General features: G+C 47.0%; 1 protein-coding gene across 9 annotated transcripts in view; it reads right to left on the reverse strand.

The window, feature by feature from the left end:
* The window catches only part of LOC310754048 (P2R1A-PPP2R2A-interacting phosphatase regulator 1-like), a 36,849-nt gene extending 21,309 nt beyond the window's left edge, over positions 1-15,540 (reverse strand). For 8 of the 9 annotated variants that reach the window (XR_014543563.1, XR_014543564.1, XR_014543565.1 and 5 more), the window contains exons 1-3: positions 14,985-15,532; positions 4,594-4,672; positions 1,050-1,106 (exon numbers count right to left, since the gene is read on the reverse strand). Coding sequence is in view for 5 of the 9 variants with exons in the window: in XM_083595497.1 (XP_083451623.1) it covers positions 1,050-1,106; positions 4,594-4,672; positions 14,985-15,091 (243 nt within the window). In the remaining 4 variants the exon portion in view is untranslated. Of the gene's footprint in view, positions 1-1,049; positions 1,107-4,593; positions 4,673-14,984 lie in introns of all 9 variants that reach the window. The other variant, XM_083595493.1, reaches the window with a different exon arrangement.
* Between the last annotated feature and the right edge of the window lie 3,135 nt (positions 15,541-18,675).

The following is an 18,675-nucleotide window of genomic DNA, read 5'->3' on the forward strand; positions in this document are numbered from 1 at the left end:
ATGGACCTTATGCATGAACTGACTATAGAATGATCTGATCCACTGGGTCTTCTGCTTTGTTCGTTTGTTGAATTTTATGAGTTACTTCTGTTGAAATTTACAATTTGATTCTATGAATAGTATACCTTATTTATCTAAGAACACAGCCGGTTACATCTCATGTGCTTATTGAGTTTCCAAGGTTAAAGTCATGCTCAAGGCTAACAAAGAAAAGTAGTCACATGCAATAAAGGAAACATCCAATAGTACACAACCAAATAGAACAAATTCCATGTAAAATGTAAGATTCCAAATAAAGATACAGTACAAAATATTAACAGCAACAACACCCCCAACAAAAGCTCCAGTCCAAGATTATATAGAGACCATTATACTGGGTTCTAAACAAGAGTATGATGATGATCATGATGATGTAGCTCAGCTTCTAGAATGCAAGTAGGAGGATTCCAATTAGCAATGGCCAAAGGTTAAATCAGGCACATCCAAACTCAGCCCTCCAGCTGTTTGGGGACTACAACTCCCACCATCCCTAGCTAGCAGGACCAGCGGTCAGGGATGATGGGAAGTGTAGTCCCAAAACATCCGGAGGGCAGAGTTTGCCTATGCCTGGGTTAAATGCACACTGTGGGACCCCAGACCTGCAAACAAGAACTTGCCCTTAAGTTGCATTTAACTGCCGTATTTTTCCGTCTATAAGACGCCCCCAAGTATAAGACGCCCCCCAAATTCTGAACATTATCTTTTCAGGGGAAACCCTAGTCTTATACACGGAAAAATCTGCGCTTCTGAAAATTAGGGAGAGGTGGAATAGGGTCATGGAGACCCCAATTCTAACAACCATATGTGGAAGCTAGAAAAATTTAGCTAAGAAACTCAGAGTTTTTTCCTTTTAGGAAGGCAAAAAAATAGAGCTTGGTTTTGGGAGTGGAGCACACAAGACAACTGTTTTCTTCAAAGAACCGAGATATTATTGAGAGACCAATTCCAAAGAACTTTTATATATGTTTGTACTTTAATGACAGTGCCCATAAAAGTGAAATGTTGCTTACCCTTCTGATCTGATGGAGTCGGCTGCTGGGGATACGAATTGTAGAGGAAGAGATCAGCTGCAGGAGAGAAGGAAGAAGGCACAGACCTTTCAGATGTTACCTTTCTTTGGTTGGGCTGAAAACCGACACTCAATCAAGAACCTGGCACGCCACTTTGTAAAGACGGAAAGATGAGCCGTTAATAAAAATATAGTAATAACACCAGGGTGGATAAAAATCAACTATATTTTTTTTAAAAAAACAAAAAACAGATTTTTAAATTTTAAATTGGATTTTTTAAAAATTTACCATATTTTCCCGTGTCTTTTGGGGGGTTTTTACCCCAAAAATAGGTTTAAAATTGGGGCTCATCTTATACATGGGCAGTGCTGAGGGGTGTTTTCTTAATTTGGAATCCCCCATGGGGGGGGGCGTCTTATACATGGGGGCATCTTATACACAGAAAATTTCGGTAAATCGGATTTTGAAAATAAAACGCTTTTGGAGGAAAACTCTTTCTAAAGATAGTTTTCTATTTAAGTGACATTCTAGTCCAAAGGCTGTTCCATCAGGAAAGAAGGATTTGTTTAAAGCAGAGGTTGTCAAACTAAGGCCCGCGGGCTGGATATGGCCCACTGGGCTCATTAATCCGGCCCATGAACCTTGCAGGACCCTACCGCCCACTTGGTCAGTCCCCACGCTAAACAGGCGCGGTGCAGAGGCCTCACGACGCGGAAACTGACTTCCGCAACGCCCCTTGAGTAGGAGGAAGTGGCCGAGTGGGAAGGAAGCGGCAGCGGCGTGGAGGCTGCCTCCGCCACCAGGCCAGCGGCATGGCCTCTGTACTCCGCCAAGACAGAGGATGCTGACGCTGCCGAAGATGGGGCAGCGCCAGTGGCTGTGGCATGAGTGGCATAAGGGGGGGGGGCATTCTGGAGGGGGGTGCCCTTGGGAGGCGGTGGGTCCGGCCCCCAACAAGGTCTGAGGGAGAGTGGACTGGCCCCCTCCTGAAAAAGTTTGCTGACCCCTGATTTAAAGTTTTTCATGTGTGCTAAAACTCGAAGTTTTTTTAATATTAAAAAAATTAATTTAACCACAAGCATGGTTTACAAGCATGGGTCCATATGCTATCATGTTCTTGTTTTAGTGAAATATGAAGGAAATTATTATTTTTCTCCTTCTAATCAAGTACAGCAGAAATGTTGTCCAAATATAAACAGTTAACTTATTAAACCTCACCATAATTTCATAATTATCTTTCAATGTATTTCTAACAGTTTAACCACATCAGTTAACAAACATGGATCCATGTACTATGTTATTGTTTTAGTAAAATAAATGATTCAAATTGTTATGAAGGAAATGATTATTTTTCTCCTTCCAATCAAGTACAGCAGAAAAGTTGTCCAAACAGAAACAATGATCTGTTTATTTCTGATAGTAGAACCAATCAGTCATTTCTGATGTGACTGTAAAAATGACTGAAAATTTAAGATTCCAAAAAGGAAACCTTCCTCTGGTTCTCGATATGAAGAGGATACCAGCAAGATTAAACCTTTCTGTAAAAAAATGACTAGTGGTTTAAATCGTGATTTAAATCAAATCCACCCTGAAGAACACTAATATTTCCACAGCTGTAACCTCCCAAGGACTATGGATTATGCTAGATATGCATTCCACCCATTTTAATGTAGGAGAAATATACTACCACTCAGCCTCTACTCCAAGGCAGGTGGCCCTGAAAACTCCTTATTTTTATAGCATTGAAAGAATATTCATTCTTCTTAAAAGGAAAGAGGAATGACAGTTTCTCTCATGCAGACGCAGTCAAACTCCATCATATAAATCTGTTGCAAAGGAAGGTAATATTACTCTGAATATTTTAACAACAATAGAACCTGAAAACACCTTCATTGGTGGCTAAGAAGAGTTGAAGCATTATTTATATGTGAAATTTCAGGTGCAAAACTTATTTTTCTCATCTTTGTTGTTCATCTGGTGGAGATGACTGACACTTTAGCCTACCATGCAGAGACTGATACTAAAGCTAATTCAATCTCAGGGCAAAATTAGCTGAATTAATCCCTGCCATTGAAAATGTTATCAGCTTGCCTCTTTGCAAGACAGAAAATTGCAAGTTTCTCATCTTGCAAAAAGTTATGGAAAGAGGAAATAAAGTTTACTGCACGCTCAACAATTCCAACCCTAAAAAAAGCTCTACAACTTTGGGATAAAATCCTTAAAAGGAGCTCAACAGCTTTGGGGCAAAACCGTAAAAAAATCTCAACAACTTCAATCCTGAGATATGTCAAGAATAGCTACGCTCCAGAGCAGAGTTTCTCAGTGGGCTTGCAGGGCATATTTCTATTTGCAATTTCTATTTGTGTGATTACGTTGGGCACGATGGGAAGCCTGGCCTCGAGTTGGAGTTCTGCCCTGGTGGGAAACTGAGACGTGCAAACGGCAGCGATTGTAAAAAAACGATGTCTGGGTCAGAAAAGAAGCGTGCGTACCCAAGAAGTAAAGAGGAGAGTCAACCCAGAGGAATTTAATTAATCTCCACGTAATATAGTCAGGAAGCATGCCCCACAACACTGTATTATATACAGACATATACAGCTCATTAAGAGACACCAGAGAGAACTTGAGCGCACACACATATATATATATGTTTATGTGTGTGTGTGTGTGTGTGTGTGTATATATATATATGTGTGTGTGTGTGTATATTTATGCATGCTCCAGAGCACAATCTGGACATGAGAGCGTTAACTCCTTGGTAGGAGAGTCATATTAGAGCAAGCATCCCCAAACTCGGCCCTCCAACTGTTTGGGGACTACAATTCCCATCATCCCTGACAACTGGTCCTGTTAGCTAGGGCTGATGGGCGTTGTAGTCCCAAAACATCTGGAGGGCCAAGTTTAAATGGTTTGGATTGGATAGTACAGCACACACGTCAACTGTGACATGGAAATCTGGCTTATTCTGGTTTATTATCTGGAGTTGGGATGCGGGTGGCGCTGTGGGTAAAACCTCAGCGCCCAGGACTTGCCGATCGTATGGTCGCCGGTTCGAATCCCCGCGGCGGGGTGAGCTCCCGTCGTTCGGTCCCAGCTCCTGCCCACCTAGCAGTTCGAAAGCACCCTTAAGTGCGAGTAGATAAATAGGTACCGCTTTATAGCAGGAAGGTAAACGGCGTTTCCGTGTGCTGCACTGGTGCAGGCTTGCCAGAGCAGCTTTGTCACGCTGGCCACGTGACCCGGAGGTGTCCTCGGACAGCGCTGGCCCCCAGCTTCTTAAGCGAGATGGGCACGCAACCCCAGAGTCGGTCACGACTGGCAGGGGTACCTTTACCTTTACGGGCAGGGGTACCTTTACCTTTATTATCTGGAGTTAACAGTAGCATTAAAGCAGGCATAGGCAAACTCGGCCCTCCAGCAACCAATTCAGCTTTGATCAAAATGCAACAGGGCCTCCGCCGCCTGTCAGTCAGTCTCCCGCACAGCCTCCATCTTCCACAAACTGCTGGGGTTCGAAAGCTCTTTGGATCTCCCCAGTGCTTACCATGCTGTGCCGGTTCACGACCGTTGTGCTGTTCCGGCGGGTGCGCAAGACGTGCGGCTGGAAGACCTGGGAATTATCACTGAAAGAAGCGAAAGCGTCTATTACGTTATGCAGGTGACTATCCTTCCCTTCCCACACTTTTCTCTCCCATCTGAATGTAGACTATCAACTTTGGAAGAGGCTGCTTGGTTTGTTCGGAAATGTGCCACGTATATTGCTGGCTCTATATAAATACGTAGCTCCCATGCACAGCTAGCACAATATCACCTGTGGCACTCTGAATCCTAGCCACACTGCTGCCCTGCATCATCATCATCATCAACCTTTATTGTGGTCCAAAGACCCATTGAACAATTTCAGGACAAAATACAGTTATGACAGCCAACCACAAAAGAAAGAGAAACCGAAGCGGTCGTTTTGTTATGTCTCAAGTATGAAGATCTTTGTTTCTTTTAACTTCCGAAAGAAACTTTGCCACAGCCAGTGCAATATCATTGGACCTGTCCTCCAAAAGATGTTTAATATGGGACGCTTCAGATTTTCCCGGCAGATTTGCCAGAAGGAGTTTGATCAGTTGGTCCCTTGCTTGCTTCTACTGCCCACATCGCAGTAAAATATGCTTCATGCAATCGATGTCCTGAGAACATAAACAAAGCCAGTTCTGATAAGGGATGCCTCTCAGTCTACCATTCAGCACTTCCGATGGAAATACATTTAGTCTGGCTTGGTAAATAAACACTAATATGTTGGTACGGACAGGTTCCTAAGATATGAGGATATCTGAAAGTCGTACCTGTATTGGATTCCAGCTGCGACCGGGCTACAAATTACACAAGATCAGGATTGCAGGTCGCTATGTGAAATGTCCCAAAATCTTTGCCTCAGGGATTCAAGGGCGGTATCATAGCTTTTCTGGATTTTCTGTTCATAGTTTTCAGCCATGGGCTGATAAACTCCTTGTTGGTTAAATGTAGAAGTAATCCCTCTCCCAGGCCAAGTACTGAGATCTTGCGCCTGTATCTCAGGGCAACCCACCATACTTTAGTGGAGAGTGGGCATTCACCTGTTTCCAAGAATTGAATTTGGGACACAGTTTGGGACCTGTAATAGGGACTGAAGAAACTTTGTGTGGAACCCATCTAACTCAGGAAATGAACTACTGCCATGCGCTCTACGTGGGGCTGCCTTTGAAGGTGACTTGGAAACTGCAATTAATCCAGAATGCGGCAGCCAGACTGGGGACTGGGAGTGGCCACCAAGATCACATAACACTGGTCCTGAGAGACCTGCATTGGCTCCCAGTACATTTCCGAGGACAATTCAAAGGGTTGGTGCCTACCTTGAAAGCCCTAAACAGCCCCATCCTGTACACCTGAAGGAGCGTCTCCACCCCCACCATTCGGCCCGGACTCTGAGGTCCAGCACCAAGGGCCTTCTGGCGGTTCCCTCCCTGCGAGAAGCGAGGTTACAGGGAACCAGGCAAAGGGCCTTCTGGGTGGTGGCGTCTGCCTTGTGGAACGCCCTCCCAGCTGATACCAAGGCAATAAGCAACTATCTGACTTTTAAAAGATATCTGAAGGCAGCCCTGTTTAGGGAAGTTTCTTAATGTTTGATGCTGTCTTGTGTTTTTAATATTCGGTTGGAAGCCACCCAGAGAGGCTGGGGAAACCCAGCCAGATTGGGGGGCATGGGGTGTATAAATAATAAATTGTTAGTATTATTAATTACTAGTGGAATAGCAGTACGTTGGCTAAGAGTATGAGCTGTGAGACAAGAAGCTGTCCATCTGAAACTACTATGAAGGCCATTCCACAGGTGCAATCCTCCATTCTCTCCCAAGACAGACGGATGCCAACAAAACAACAGAAGCCCCACTGATATACAGGTTAATTGCCCTTTGTAACAGACGTCTATAGCTGTGGTAGCCAAACTTGGCACTCCAGCTGTTTTGGGACTACAATGCCCATCATCCCTGACCACTGGTCATGTTAGCTAGGGATGATGGGAGTTGTAGTCCCAAAACAGCTAGAGGGCCAAGTTTGGCCATCACTGGTCTATAGGATACCAGTTCCCTGTGACCTTAGGTAGCGTAAAGTAGAACAACATTCCAATGTCCTCTCCAGATCCTTTATAGTGGTACCTTGGGTTACAGATGCTTCTGGTTACAGACGCTTCAGGTTACAGACTCTGCTAAGCCAGAAATAGTACCTCGGGTTAAGAACTTTGCTTCAGGATGAGAACAGAAATCATGCGGCGGCAGCAGGAGTCCCCATTAGCTAAAGTGGTACCTCAGGTTAAGAACGGTTTCAAGTTAAGAACAGACCTCTGGAACGAATTGTAAACAGAGGTACCATTGTATTTGTGCTTTAACTGTATGCTTTAAAGCAGTCATGGCCAAACTGTTTTGGGACTACAAATCCCATCATCCCTAACTAACAGGACAAGAGGTCATGGATGATGGGAATTGTAGTCTCAAAACTGCTGGAGGGCCAAGTTTGGCCATGCCTGCTTTAAACCATGGGTAGGCAAACTAAGGCCCAGGGGCTGGATCTGGCCCAATTGCCTTCTCAATCCAGCCCGCAGACGGTCCAGGAATCAGCGTGTTTTTACATTAGTAGAATGTGCCCTTTTATTTAAAATGCATCTCTGGATAATCTGTGGGGCATAGGAGGGTCAGGTCTGAGGAACAGTGGACTGGTCTCCTGCTGAAAAAGTTTGCTGACCCCTGCTTTAAACATTGATGCAAGTAGTTCGGAGGATAAAAACATTGTTAAGCAAATTTACATTCCTCAAACCTCTCTCTCTTTTGACATACACAGGGTTTCCCCCCGCAAATTTCATTGTGCGAAACTTGCATACCCCATGGCTAGAAGGTGAAAGAGGACCCTCGTACCACCAGAGCCTGTGTGCTGAGCACACCTTCCCTAGCGAGTCAGGCCAACGGCTTAAAAACTCTCTTTTCTCCAGGGGAACCCTCAGTAGACCTGGCACATAAATCCGCTTTTAAGCATTCCATTGCACATACTGTATTTTTCGCTCCATAAGACGCCCTTTTTCCCCCTAAAAAGGGGAAATGTCCGTGCGTCTTATGAAGCGAATGCTGCGCGGAGGCAGAACGGATGGGAGGCATGGCTCCTGTCCGTCCCTCCTCCGCAGCTCGCTTTTAAGCTGCAAAGCAGGAAAGGAGCCACTTACACGGGTGCAAAGCAAACACAGTGGGAGCCGTGTAATACGTCTGCCCCTGTGCTTGGCTGCCCCATTGGGACGGGCACGCGCGCACACATGCCACCCCCTTGGGACGACGATCGCATGGGCGACATCCCACGTCCCCGCAGGCGACGTGCCGCCACACAAGACCCTCCCTCCACCACTGGTCTTGCTGGGACAATAGTACCTTCCTTTGCAGAAGTGTGAAATTTGAAGGGCAGTTGTGGTTTGGTCCTTGCGTTGTGTACGAAGGTGTGACTTTAAATGGGAATTGAATCAGATTCCTCCCTCATATGAAAGCCCCCAGAGCTCTCTGCAAGGAACAAGAAGTCCCACTTCTTTTGGCTTTATTAAAATAATTGTGTAGGGCCAAACCATACAGTCCTTAGATCTAAGGGACTCAATGTGGAAAGCTCATATACAGTGGTACCTTGGGTTACAGATGCTTCAGGTTACAGACGCTTCAGATTACATACTCCACGAACCCAGAAATAGTACCTCGGGTTAAGAATTTTGCTTCAGGATGAGAAGAGAAATTGTGCTCCGGTGGCGCAGCAGCAGCGGGAGGCCTCATTAGCTAAAGTGGTACCTCAGGTTAAGAACAGTTTTAGGTTAAGAACGGACGTCTGGAACAAATTAAGTTCTTAACCAGAGGTACCACTGTAGTTTAGTACAACATTTGATTCAGAATATATTTTTTCTTGTTTTCCTCTTCTAGAAACTAGGCGTGTCTTATGGAATGAAAAATACGATATATTATATTATATATCAGGGTAGATTAAAATCAATGATTTAAAGCAGTGATGGCCAATCCTGGCCCTCCAACTGTTTTGGGACTACAATTTCCACCATCCCTGACCACTGGTCCTGTTAGCTAGGGATGATGGGAGTTGTAGCCCAAAGAAGCTAAAGGGCCAAGTTGGGTCATCACTGATGTGAAAGAATAAAAATAAAAAAATAGATTTTTTTTATTTAAATCACTTTTTAAAAAATAATCGGATTTTTAAAATAAAATGCTTCAGGAGGGAAAATCTTTATGTGACATTCTATTCCAAAGGCTATTCATCAGGAAATAAGGATTTGTTTAAAGTTTCTCATTCCTTCTTGAGAATGCCTGCCAGGAGAAAACGAGGTGCAAAGAGCCAGAATACCATTATTGAGACTCACAATTCCTCTAAAACAAAGAATCGGCAGAGAGCCAACATCATCTGCCCTGGCTCAGAAATAGAGCGGGTTGAGGAAACCGAGAAAATGGAGCAAATAGAACAAACAGTGAGTAACAACGTTGGGGGAACCTCACCCGCCCCTTAAGGAGGATGTCAATGACCCGACCCCCCTCCTCCCAGAAAAAGCTAATCCGTCCAAGAGGGCAAGAGCAGGAGCAGGAGGGATTCCTCCCTCTCCTAACGCTGACCCACCCATGCCTCAAGAACAAGATATCAGAGGAGCCTGCTTTCAACCAATTCGGGATACGCACCCCTACCAAGAGATTTGCATGTTGTCTGCAGAAACTATGGTTCTGGTTCTCCAAAGACTGGATGAAATAATCACTAGAATAGTTAACATTGAGAAACAATTGGATACTAGTTCCTCCCCTTTAAATGCCCAAGGGCTTAAAAGGATTATAAGAAATGACTCTGTTAATAACTCACCAACTCAAACTATGGATGAAGTGAGGTCCTGTCAAGTCTTGCAAACGAACCAGATAATGCTTGAGATTCACCGATACACTCACAGGTGGCTGAACCACAGACAAATTACTATGTCCTTGTCTCAGCTCCTGAATTACCATTACCAAAATGTAGATCTAGAAAATTTCCACTTCCTGCCTACCTTGAGAAACACCATGCGCCTATTTATGACCTTTAGGTCATCAACCCTCCCATCTCGACTCATGGAGATAAAGGATACCCTATGGTGGTTCCATTCTCTCTGCCCAGTGAGGGTATTTAAGGACGAAACTAGGAGGCAATTGGTCCCTTGCATAGAGTCAAAGCTAATGAGGATAAAGGAAACCAAGCTCAACACTAGAAATACTAATTGCCCGAAGGAAGAAAAGAACTTTGTAAGCCTAGAATTACAAGACCTGAAGAAGAGGCTAATGAGTATAAAGACTGAGATTTCTACCCAAAATATAAAGATAGTAGAGCCTAGAGCACAATATTTAAAGACGTCCAACAGCTCTTTATCCCATAGAAAGACATCAGTGCAACTCCCTGTTCCCTTTTCAAGACACCAAATTAGATGAGGAATTTGGCGCCTCCGACATTTCTATGGCAACAACACCTAAAGAACTCTATGTTGCTGACAATCTGGAGATATCCAGCACCAAATCTACATCTGGACCTTTGCCTAATGTTCCAAAAACTTATCAGAATGATCAGCCTTCTCTACTGTACTCCTGGCGAGACAGGATGGACAGATCTTTCAAATTCGAATCTGGCTCTTTGTTGGCCAGTGATCCACATTTTATAACACATACCTCATTAATACTTCCACAGCCACGGATAGAACCAACAATCCTCCAATTAACCCAGGAGGGAGAGGGGGATTGACAGTTAATGAAACACCATGGGACTGTCCCCCCACTTGGGGTGCGGTTGGTTGGGTTTTATCTTCTAGGGATACTTAGCCTATCAGACCTCCACCTCTTTTCCATACCATTTTGACCCAGGAGTCCTGGCCCAAGGATGACTTGTTATTGAGGGGATGTTACCCATCTATTGGGGAGGCTAGTATGGGATCTGGGATTTCCACAATTGAAGGGCTAGGGAGGAATGGCGGTGGGGCTAGATATCTCTATCGGCGAAGGGTTTCGAGATGCAGTGATCCTCGAACCCCTTCCAATCTACGCCCCATCCCAAGGGATGAGGGTAGGGAGAGCAAGGATTACACACCTCCGTCATTGGTGCTGTGCAATGCCAGGTCCATAGGCAACAAAACCGCCACCATGCGTGACTTTTTTGTCTCGCAGGGGATTGACCTGGCTTGCGTGACGGAGACCTGGGTACGGGAAGGCGAAGTAGTCTCCCTACATGAGATAACACTCCCAGGTTTCTCTGTCCTCCATCAATCGCGGACTGTGGGTCGGGGGGGAGGAGTAGCATTGTTATTCCGGGAGGATTGCTCTTTCAGAGCTCTGCCATCACCGGCGATCTCCGGCATTGAATGTGTTGGTCTCGTGTGGGGCACCAAGGAGAGCTTGGCTGTCTGGCTGGTGTACCGACCACCCAGCACACCTGCAGCCACCCTGTCAGACCTGCTGGAGGTGGTGGCGGGCTGGGCCTTGGAGTTCCCAAACCTACTGGTTTTGGGAGACTTCAACGTCCATGCCGATGCCGCTCCCTCCTCACAGGCTCTGGACCTAGTGACTTCCATGGCAACACTAGGGCTCTCCCAGTTTGTTTTGGGCCCCACTCATCAAGCAGGCCACACGTTGGATCTGATCTTTGGGGCTGGCATAGATGTGATCATGCTCCCCGCTGTGGAAGTGCTATGGTCTAATCACTACGCTCTGAAAGCCAAGATTGACTTCCCTCTCCTCCCCAGCTCGGGTGGCGAACCTATTTGGGCTCGTCCGCGAAAACTGATGGATCCTGATAGATTCCGACAAGCCTTGCGGAACCCTGCTCCTCCTGGCGACTCATTAGATGACCTTGTTGAGGACTGGAATAACCGGCTCTTGGCAGCCATTGATGAGATCGCGCCTAAGCGCCCTCTGCGATCCCGTCGAAACCGGGCACCTTGGTTTACTGAGGAGCTCCAGAAAATGAAGCGGGATCTCAGACGGCTAGAGCGAGTATGGCGACGGACTCGTGACGGAGCCTCAAGAACATCTTATAGGACGCTTATGAAAGCCTATGAGATGGCTATGAAAGCTGCTAAGAAATCTTACTTTGCAGCTTCCATTGCATCCGCTAGCTCTCACCCGGCACAACTTTTTAGAATAATTAGGTCAATAACGTCCTTAGGAGGACAACCAAATTTAAGCACAAATTCGACCCACAACTGTGAGGCATTCGCGAGCTTTTTTGCGGAGAAAGTCCTCTTGCTCCGTCGTGACCTCCCTGCCAATTTAGATACAGTGACTGAACTGGAGGCCCCTCGACTGACTTCAGGTCCAGTGTTGGACCATTTCGATCGGATACTCCCTACTGATGTGGATAGATTCCTCCAAGTTGGTAGGACCACCACCTGCCTCCTTGATCCGTGCCCGTCTTGGCTGATTAGGGAGTGTCCAGATGTTGCGCGGACCCCCCTGGTTGAAATTATCAATTTGTCCCTTGACACGGGGACATTCCCAGGGGAACTGAAGGAAGCAGTGGAACACTCTTAAAGAAAACTTCATTAGATCCCTTAGACCTATCCAATTACCGCCCAGTTTCAAATCTTCCATACCTGGGTAAGGTAATTGAGAGAGCGGTTGCTGAACAGCTTGGTAGGTTTCTGGAGGAAACATCAGCATTAGATCCATTTCAGTCCGGTTTCCGTCCTGGTTTTGGGACGGAGACGGCTCTGGTTGCCCTAACAGATGATCTCCGTAGAAAACTGGATCGAGGCGGGTCAGGACTGCTGATCCTTTTAGATTTGTCAGCAGCCTTTGACATGGTCGATCATGATCTTCTGGACCACCGCCTCGCAGACGTGGGGATACAGGGCATAGCCCGTAACTGTTTGTGCTCTTTTATCTCTGGTCGGGGACAGAGGGTGGCACTAGGGAGGGAAATGTCGTCGCGCCACTCCTTGGTGTGTGGAGTGCCGCAGGGCGCAATTCTTTCCCCGATACTTTTTAACATCTTTATGCGCCCCCTTGCCCAGATTATCCGGAGCTTTGGGCTGGGCTGTCACCAATATGCTGATGACACTCAGCTCTATCTGCTGATGGATGGCTACACCGACTCGGCCCCGAACACACTGACCAGATGCTTGGAAGCTGTGGCTGGATGGTTTCGTGGGAGCCGATTGAAACTAAATCCTTCGAAGACAGAGGTCCCCTGGCTGGGTCGGGATGGCATGGGGATGAGGGACCAACTCCCTTCTCTTGCGGGGGCCCAATTAGTGCCATTGCCTTCCGTTAAGAGTTTGGGTGTAAACCTTGACGCCTCCCTTTCCATGGAGGCGCAAGTTACAGCAACAGCCAAGGCGACATTTTTCCACCTTCGCCGCATCAAGCAGTTGGTCCCTTACCTTTCCCGCCCCGACCTGGCCACAGTGATCCATGCGACGGTCATCTCCAGGCTTGACTACTGTAATTCGCTCTACGCGGGGCTGCCCTTGAAGCTGTCCCAGAAACTCCAGCGGGTACAGAATGCTGCAGCGAGGCTCCTCACGGGGTCTCTGCCATGGGAGCATATTCACCCAGTGCTTTTCAAGCTGCACTGGCTCCCGGTGCAGTACAGGGTGAGATTTAAGGTGCTGCTTTTGACCTTTAAAGCCCTTCACGGCCTAGGACCCTCGTACCTACGGGTCCGCCTCTCCTGGTATGCCCCACGGAGAGCCTCAAGGTCCATAAATAACAACACCCTAGTGGTCCCAGGCCCTAAGGAAGTTAGATTGGCTTCAACCAGAGCCAGGGCCTTTTCAACTCTGGCCCCGGCTGGTGTAACGCTCTGCCTCATGAGACCAGGGCCCTGCAGGATCTGATTTCTTTCCGCAGGGCCTGTAAGACAGAATTGTTCCACCTGGCCTTTGGCTTGGAGCCAGTTTGATTCCCTCCCTCCCTTTCTTTTTTCTTTTCCTTCTCCTCCTGCGATGAGGCTACATTTTAATATTTTAATGTTCCATTATTTTAATGTCGTATTTTATTTTTGTTTTTAAGTTGTAATCATTCATCTTGTTTTTATTATTGCTTGTAAGCCGCTCTGAGCCAGGCCTTGGCTGGGGAGGGCGGGATATAAATAAAAATTTTTTACTATTATTATTATGTGTGCTAAAACGCTGACTAAAAAAAATTGTTTAACCACGTCGGTTCACAAACATGGATCCATATGCTATCATGTTATTGTTATAGTGGAATACATGGTTTAAATGGTTATGAAGGAAATTATTTTTCTCCTTCCAATCAAGTACAGTGTCCAAATAAAAATAATTTCATCATTATCTGTCTATGTATTTCTAATAATATAACCAAATCGGTCATTTCTGATGTCACTGTAAAAACAACTCTGAAAATTTATTCTTCCAAAAATGCAATCTTCCTCTGGTTGTCAATACGAAGAGGATGCCAGCAAGGTTAAACCTTTCTGTAAAAAATGGATTTAAATCAAGCCTTACTGACTAGTGATTTAAATCAAATCCACGCTGCTTTTCCTCCAGGGGAACCCCCAGCTCACCTGGCGCAAGAACTGCTTTTAAGCCTTCCATTGCACCTATATATACAGGCAAGGTGCCTATAAACAATATTCACATTTCTGCTCTGGGACTGTAAGCGTGGTAGTTGGGCATCCTATACGTCTCATAATTCCCACGTCGACCCTAAGTTCGGCTTCGTTGCGCATGATGGATCTTGGTCTCTTCGAGTCTCAAGTACGCCCATTCATTTCAAGCAGGCATGGCACAACCTGGCCCTCCAGCTGTTTTGGGACTACAACTCCCATCACTCCTAGCGAACAGGACCAGTGGTCAGGGATGATGGGAACTCTAGATCAGGCATGGCCCAACTTGGCCCTCCAGCTGTTTGGGCACTACAACTCCCATTATCCCTAGGGATGATGGACATTGTAGTCCCAAAGCAGCTGGAGGGCCAAGGGGCAGTGCTACCTCCGGGGGTGATGCCCCCTTTCTGCCCTTCCTGACCCCAATGCCCTTTTTAAAATAATAACCATTATTTTAAACAGTGGAAACAGTTGGTCCTAGCAAGTGTTAACCTCTCTTAATTCCAACCTGATAATTGCCACCTGCCCAGGTTATAACTTGTCTGAATTAATTTTAAGATCAATTTTAATTAGCTGATGTCTGTTTTTATGCATGCTGTGTTGTTTTTACTATGTTAGCCGCCCCGAGCCTGGCCTCCGCCAGGGAGGACGAGATACAAATAAAAATTATTTATTATTATTATTATTCCTCCTGTGGCCAAGGGCCAGGCCCAAGAGGAGGATGTCCCCTTCCCTCCCCTCACCCAGCCATGGCCCATCCCTCCATCCCCGACCACCGGTCGCGCGCGCGACGGAGGGCCCGTGCCTCACCTGAGCCCGTGGATGAGCGGGGCGCTGTTGGAGCGCCTCAGGCCGCCCCCCTCGCTCCCGGCCGGCGGCAGCTCCAGGTCCAGCTCCATCTTCTCGGCCTGGGCCATGGAGGCGGCGGCGGCGGGCCTGCTCACCGAGGGCGGCTCGGCTGCGGCTCCTCAGGCCCGGCCTCCCAGCTGCGGCGGAAGGAGCATGGCAGCGCCCGCGGAGGGCTTGCCCGGGGGAGGCGGCTCCTCCTGCCCGTCGTCGCCTCAGCTTCGCCTCCGGAGCGGCGTCGGAGCGCCTCCTCAGGCGGAGGCCGGCCAGCCGGTAGGCGTTGCGCACGCGCGCGCACGCGTACTGGATCGCCCGGCTGATGGGCGAGAGGAAATGAAAGGGCTGCTCCTGCGCATGCGTGGGTCCTTCTCGCCGGAGCACAGCGTCGATGGGCCTCCTCAGGCGGAGGCGGACCAGCCGGGAGGCGGTGCGCATGCGAGTGTGTGCGCGCGCTGGCTGCTGGGAGAGGAGGGAAACGGTGGGCCGGCCCTTCACGCACGCACCCCGCTGCTCCTGCGCATGTCGGCCTCTGCGCGTGCGTACGTCTGGCCGGAGCACCTCCCAAGGAGGAGGAGTAGAGGGCGGGGGGAAAAGGGAAAAAACCCGGGCGAGGGAAGGCGAGGCTTTTGATTTCGTCGCGGCGGCTCTCCCTTGCCGCTCCGCCCACTGAGGGCGGGGCAAGCGCGGTAACGCAGATTGGCTGCTTTACTTTGACGTCCCCCATGACAACGGGGCAATCCAGAAAGTGGCTTTTGCGGTGGAAGGGAGGGGCCGGTGGAGGAAGCGTCAGGATTCCTTTTCAGGGCTACGAGTTCGAGTCCCCGTTCGCTCTTTTGCCGGTGACTTTTATTTTTCGGGTATTATTATTATTATTATTAGTCGCTTGTCACCTGAAATTCTCTAAGTGACTTGCAGCAAATAAAAATGTATTATCAGGGTGGATAAAAATCAATGCTTTCTTTTGATTTTTTAAAAAAATCGGATTTATTTATTTATTTACATAAAAATCGGATTTATTTTTTAATCGGATTTTTTAAATTTAAATCGGATTTTTAAAATAAAATGCTTTGGGAGGTAAAAATCTTTCTAAGATTTATATTCTTTTTTCTTTTTTTAATTTTATATGCTCAATTGAAATAAATAAAAGAAAGCTTCCTTATCATCCATTAATACAAAATTATAAAGCAAATCAACTAAAAGGGGAAAAAAATCTAATATAATAAAATAAAGAATATCTTCTTACTTTACATATAACTTCCCATCCACTCCATATTTCACATATTCATTATTATCTGATTGCCAAAACTTGTCAGGTTGTTATCAAAGTCAAAAGTATACATAAATATTTAATTATCTGTGTTCTTGATTCTTACTACCACCTATTACAGATAATAAATCACAAGATGAAAGATGAAAAAATATTTTGTAATAATTCCGGTGGCACTTTAAAGATCAATTAAATATAAGCTTTCAAGGTATGAGCTTTCATGTGCAATATTCACTTTGTCGCTGGGGATCATTTGTCAGATACTCTGAAGCAGAGGTTGCTGTCATTATCATAGTTATTATAATATTTATATTATTATTTTAGTATTATTTTTATCTGTAATAACTATTACAGATATTATTCAAATGCTACAACAGCATTTAGACTGCAACAATTATTTTTCATATATATTTTAACACGCGTTTTGTTTTATTTTATTTTTTTTCCGACAAATTGTCCAACAACTCTGCATATTCAACTGATTTTGGAATCCATCCTGTCCTAGAAGGAACATGGTCACTTTTCCAATGTGGAAACGTTCTTTTGCTGGATTCTGATTTTCGACGAGCTTGATTGACGGGCAATAATCAAGATACGTCTTTGATGTACCAATGCAATTATGGACAATAAAGCATGGGAAAGGGGGGGAAGGAAAGAAGATACACAGTCAGAACATATGAATTTGCAGCAGAAGCTTTCTTGTTTGGTATTTTAGGACAAGATCTGCCGAAAGAAACTGTTAAGTTGTGGGTGAACATATCAGACGACACAGCAATTCTTCAAACAGCTCTTGTTTATTCAGAGGCCAGAACAGAACTGAGCTGAAGGGCTCAGTCAGCCTGCTTATATAGAGCTCCAGTACACATAATTGTAGCAACTTTTCTAAAACTATCCAATCACTGAACGTCACTTTTGATCCCTTATTTGCATAACGATCTACAGTATCCCCCTGCTGGCCCAGGGTGAGAACTTCAGTACATAACACCCCTCCCCACCGAGATAAGGTGTCAGTTACAATCGTAATGGTTTCCTTATATACAGCACTACACGTAATGGTTCAATTAGGCACAAAAGCATATCGGTTACATTTCACATACTTCCATTAGGCCAACAGTATTACATGTCCAACAACATGGTCCTTTAAATAAGTTGGGCGCTTGGAAACTCTGCCAGACTGCCGGGGGAGCGGTACCCAGGTCAGGGGGCTGCCCGATTCTTGCTGAGGCTGTGGCGCGACCCTAGGTGGCGTTGAAACCAAGTCCCCTGGATCTGCTGCTGTGGGTGGAACATCCGCAAGTGGGGTTGGCAGAATGTCAGGCACGGCAGTGGTCTGAGTCTGTGGGAAGTCCGGCAAACCCTCTGAAGCGGCATGGTTCGGCTCCATGCCTGCATTTTGCGAGAGAGGTGTAGGTGGAGCCTCGCCATCTGTAAGTGTCTGTTCTGGATCCATGAGCGCAGTTGGGGGCACTGCAGTAGTGTCCAAGTCCCCAACCCTACGCCTAAGCTGGTCTATGTGCCGGCGCCACAAGCGTCCGTCTTCGAGTGCCACCTGGTATGAGCGAGGTCCAGTGACTCCCAGTACTGTGGCTGGCACCCAAGGAATGTCCCCCACAAAGTTCTGGGCCCCCACAAAGTTCCCCCACCTGGTTTCCTGGAACAAATGACCGTGGTGCATTGGCACAGCCTGGGGGTTTGGCCATGGCAAAGTCCGGGTGCAGCCGGTTGAGCGGAGACCTGAGGCGGCGGCCCATAAGCAGTTCGGCAGGACTCCACCCTGTGGCCGCATGAGGGGTGATGTGTTGCACAAACAAGTATTCAGCAACCCGCTCGTGTCAGTCTCCCTGGTCCAGGTGCGCCAGTGCCTCTTTTGCCGAGCGCAGCATTCTCTCCGCTTGCCCGTTGCTGGATGGATGAAACGGTGCCGTTAGGGCATGGCGGATGCCCAGTCCCAAAAGGTGCCACTCAAAAGTGCCTGACATGAACTGCGGTCCGTTGTCAGAGACGAGGACATCAGGACACCCATGTGTTGCAAAGAGGCCTCACAGCACCCGGATGACTGCCTTGGTAGGGGTGGAGGGCATCAAAGCCACATCCAGCCATTTGGAATAGGTGTCCACCACTACCATAAAGGGCTGGCCGCGAATGGGGCCAGCCAGATCAATGTGCACCCTCGACCAGGGTGTCTTGGGCGTCTCCCAGGTGTGCCCCTTAGCTGCCGGTGGCGCAGGCCTCAATTCTTGGCACGCTTGACAGGCGGAAACCCAGTAAGTGATGGCATCGTCCATGTTAGGCCACCAGATGTAACACCGAGCCAACGCTTTCATTTTCACGATTCCCGGGTGGCCAACGTGCAGAGCCTCAAGGATGCGTTGATGGAGTCTTTGGGGA

Source organism: Podarcis filfolensis, assembly GCF_964270895.1.
Source record: "Podarcis filfolensis genome assembly, chromosome: Z".
NCBI classification, from domain to species: domain Eukaryota; kingdom Metazoa; phylum Chordata; class Lepidosauria; order Squamata; family Lacertidae; genus Podarcis; species Podarcis filfolensis.